The sequence below is a fragment of the Grammomys surdaster genome, unplaced genomic scaffold, assembly GCF_004785775.1.
Source record: "Grammomys surdaster isolate TR1022 unplaced genomic scaffold, NIH_TR_1.0 254, whole genome shotgun sequence".
Classification (NCBI taxonomy): Eukaryota; Metazoa; Chordata; class Mammalia; order Rodentia; family Muridae; genus Grammomys; species Grammomys surdaster.
The window spans coordinates 1,078,417-1,081,654 of NW_021604695.1; the positions used below are offsets into that span (position 1 = coordinate 1,078,417).

At 47.8% G+C, this 3,238-nt stretch overlaps 1 protein-coding gene across 1 annotated transcript in view; it reads right to left on the minus strand.

Moving 5' to 3' along the window:
- The window catches only part of Mmp24 (matrix metallopeptidase 24), a 42,910-nt gene that overhangs the window by 19,538 nt on the left and 20,134 nt on the right, over positions 1-3,238 (minus strand). The window contains exon 3 of the mRNA XM_028775285.1: positions 832-948. Within this exon, the coding sequence (XP_028631118.1) occupies positions 832-948 (117 nt within the window). The remainder of the gene's footprint in view (positions 1-831; positions 949-3,238) is intronic.

Below are 3,238 nucleotides of genomic sequence, written 5' to 3' on the forward strand. Positions count from 1 at the left end.
AGGAAAGGAAAGGAAAGGAAAGGAAAGGAAAGGAAAGGAAAGGAAAGAAAAGAAAAGAAAAATCCTGTTCTGATCTTGACATCTTGTCAGTAATAAAGTTCCACTTTAACCCAGTCATCTCTGTCTTACGTCCTTTGACTGTACCCAGGGAGTCTGAGATGGTCAGGGTCGTGAGAGGTGCCAAGCAGAGCTCATTGCAGCCTTTCCCAGCTTGGTCCTTGCCCAAGTCCTCTGTGAACCCTGGTGTTTGGCCCTGCTGTGTTGGGTTTCATTATTTTTGTCTCAGTGACTATGGGACTTGGCTATAGAACCTGCTCTGCCCTAGCTTTCTCAGGCAAGGAATGACATGGTTGTGACCCATGTCTTTAGTCCTTACTCTCCTTAAGAAACTGCTGGGACTCTGCATTGAGCATCTTGGGTGAGGTCTGTCAGGCTGAGATTAGGAATCCAGCAGAGGCAGAGCAGTTTGCAAGCCCTGACAGAGCGAGTCTAACATGGTCTCTACATGGTCTCCGTATAGCAGAATCCAACTAAGCAATTCATACCCCATGTTCAGTAACTAAAAACTGTAGGTGGCTAGACAGAAAACATCTAATGAGTCCCAGAGGACCAGGTAAACAAGGAAACCTGAGGGTGGAGTCGCCTGTGGAGGTCACAAGGATGACAGATCACAGGTTCTCAGCCCCTCATCTTAATGTTCACATGCCTGGCCTTTGTCCTGATTCTCATACTTCCTGAGACATAACTACCATGTGAAACTCAGGAGCTTGGACAGGAAAAACAGAGTGAGCCTAGGGGTCAAAACCAAGGAAGAGAGGGGGGCCACAGCACCTGTAAGTGATATGTTTCTGCCTCCACTTCTGTCCAGTTAGGGCATAGCGCTTATTTCTCCTCCTCCTGCTCAAGTGGGGATGATCAGGGACGCCACATCGAGGTTTCTTCATCCACCTGGGCAGAGAGAAGACACACAAGTGCAAACACACACACACACACACACGCACACACACACACACTGTGGTTACTGAGCTCTCCAGGAAGGTGCTGCCCAGTCCCCAGCCCCATAATGAAGGGCAGTACACATTCTCAGCTTAGATTCTGGGACCCTGACTCTGCATGCCCCCAGCAGGAATTTGATAAACTGACTGATGAATTCATTCACTCCCAAAGAGTAACACTTGAGTTTAAGAAATGCTTAAGAGACTAGAGTCAGTAGACAGTTGCAAGTTCTAGTTCCACCAAGCAAGGAGCTCAGGTCAAATCAACATGAAACTCAGTTTTCTTGTCAGCATAATCAAATCCTAACCCCCAGCTCAGTCTATGTTTCACGTGGTCTAGCCCCAGCCCACGTGTCCCGCAGCTTCTCCCTTCGGTAAGACAGCCAGCCACAATGGCGCCTTGCTGGTCTCTGAATATGGTAACCGACCATTCTTACTCTAGAGTCTTTGTGTTTGCTGTCTGCTTGGCTTCTGCCCTCTGTCTGTTTTTATGTGGTTTGTTCCTTTATGTCATTAAGGTCCCTGCCCTTCAGACAGAGCTCCCCTGAAGGACCGGTCCACGGCAGCCTGACCCTAACACTGCCTATCTTGCTCAATGTTTCCTTATAACGATTATCATCCTTGAAACGTAAGCATCTGTTTTCTTGTTTATTCTCTGCTTCTGTTTCCTTGCTGGATTCTGAGCTGCAAGAGGATAGGAGAGTTGCCTAAATCCCCGGGGCTGGCACGACACCTCACAGGGGCAGGAGGCATCAATAATGATTCCTAACCGACAAGGGACTGGCTGAATAAATGAATGGCCCACGGCTCTTCAACATTACAATGGACAAGCAAGAAAGGCAGTAGCTTTTACTCGAGGTGTTTAAGAAGTGGATAAATATCCAGGTACAGACCTGTAAAGCCAGGACTTGGCAGGCTGAGGCAGGAGGATCAAAAGTTCTAGGCCAGCCTAGACTATACAGTGAGATCCTGACTCAAAAGAAATCTCTGAACAGACACAGAATGCAGAATGTAATTTTCTGTAGCAGTTATTAACATTATATTGTGGTGTGTGTGTGTGTATATGTCCCCCCTCCCCCCCAAAAAAAATGTTTCTCTGTATGGTTTTGGCTGTCCTGGAACTCATTCTGTAGACCAGGCTGGCCTTGAACTCACAGAGGTCTGCCTGCCTCTGCCTCTGCCTCTGCCTCTGCCTCTGCCTCTGCCTCTGCCTCTGCCTCTGCCTCTGCCTCTGCCTCTGCCTCTGCCTCTGCCTCTGCCGAGTGCTGGGAGTAAAGTTACACCACCACTGCTCAGTTTATATTGTGGTTTTAAATGTTAATCTGTTGCTTCTAATAATGGCAGATTCTCTGAGAACAGAAATCACGTTACGTTTGTCCTTGAGCCCCAAAGCTAGTCTAGTGCATGGAACTCAATGAATCTTGATAAACTTGTTCAGTATCAGGTCAAGGCACGTCAGGAAAGAAGCCTGGGACATCACTGGGGATTTAAGAAGGGCCCAAGTAGGAGACTTAAAAGCTGCAAGTGACTAGGGCCAGGCTGCCCTGCATTTTATGTCTCTGCACTGGCCTAACAACCGACCCACTGAACTTGGCATTGCTGGGAGGGAAAACGTCTGATCTTATTCACAGCTGTTAAAGCAGTTGCCATTGGCAATGCAGAAAAGAAGACAGGCCATTTTAACCGCCTAGAAAGGCCCCTAAAGGGAGCAAACTGGGTCTTACTCATCTTGGCATGCTTCTCTCACACAGAGTGACCCACACTCACAGCTGTAATGTGCCATGACAGCATCTGTGTAGCATCCATGTAAACATCGGCAGTTCCCACACACGCATGCTCTCTTAGAATACTTTGAGTTGGGATCTTGCTAGGTAGCCCAGGCTAGCTTCAAACTCATGATCCTTCTGCCTCCATCCCCTATGTGTTAGGATTGAAAGCAGCCACTACACCTGGGTTGCTTGTAGAATTTTTATTGCATTTATTTATTTATTATTGCATGTTTGGGATGTGTTGGGAAGTGCTGTATGCAATGCCACACATGGAGACCAGAGGATGACACAGAGAGTCTGTCCTCTTCTACCTTGACATGTGTTCTGGGGATTGAACTCAGGTTGTGGGACTGCACAGATAAATCCGGTCATTTGGAAAGCAGAGGTCAGGGAGTCAGGGCCACAACTTTGATGACTTGGTGACTGTCAGTGCAGTATAGTAAAGGAAGACTGAGGTCTCTCTCTCCCTCTCCC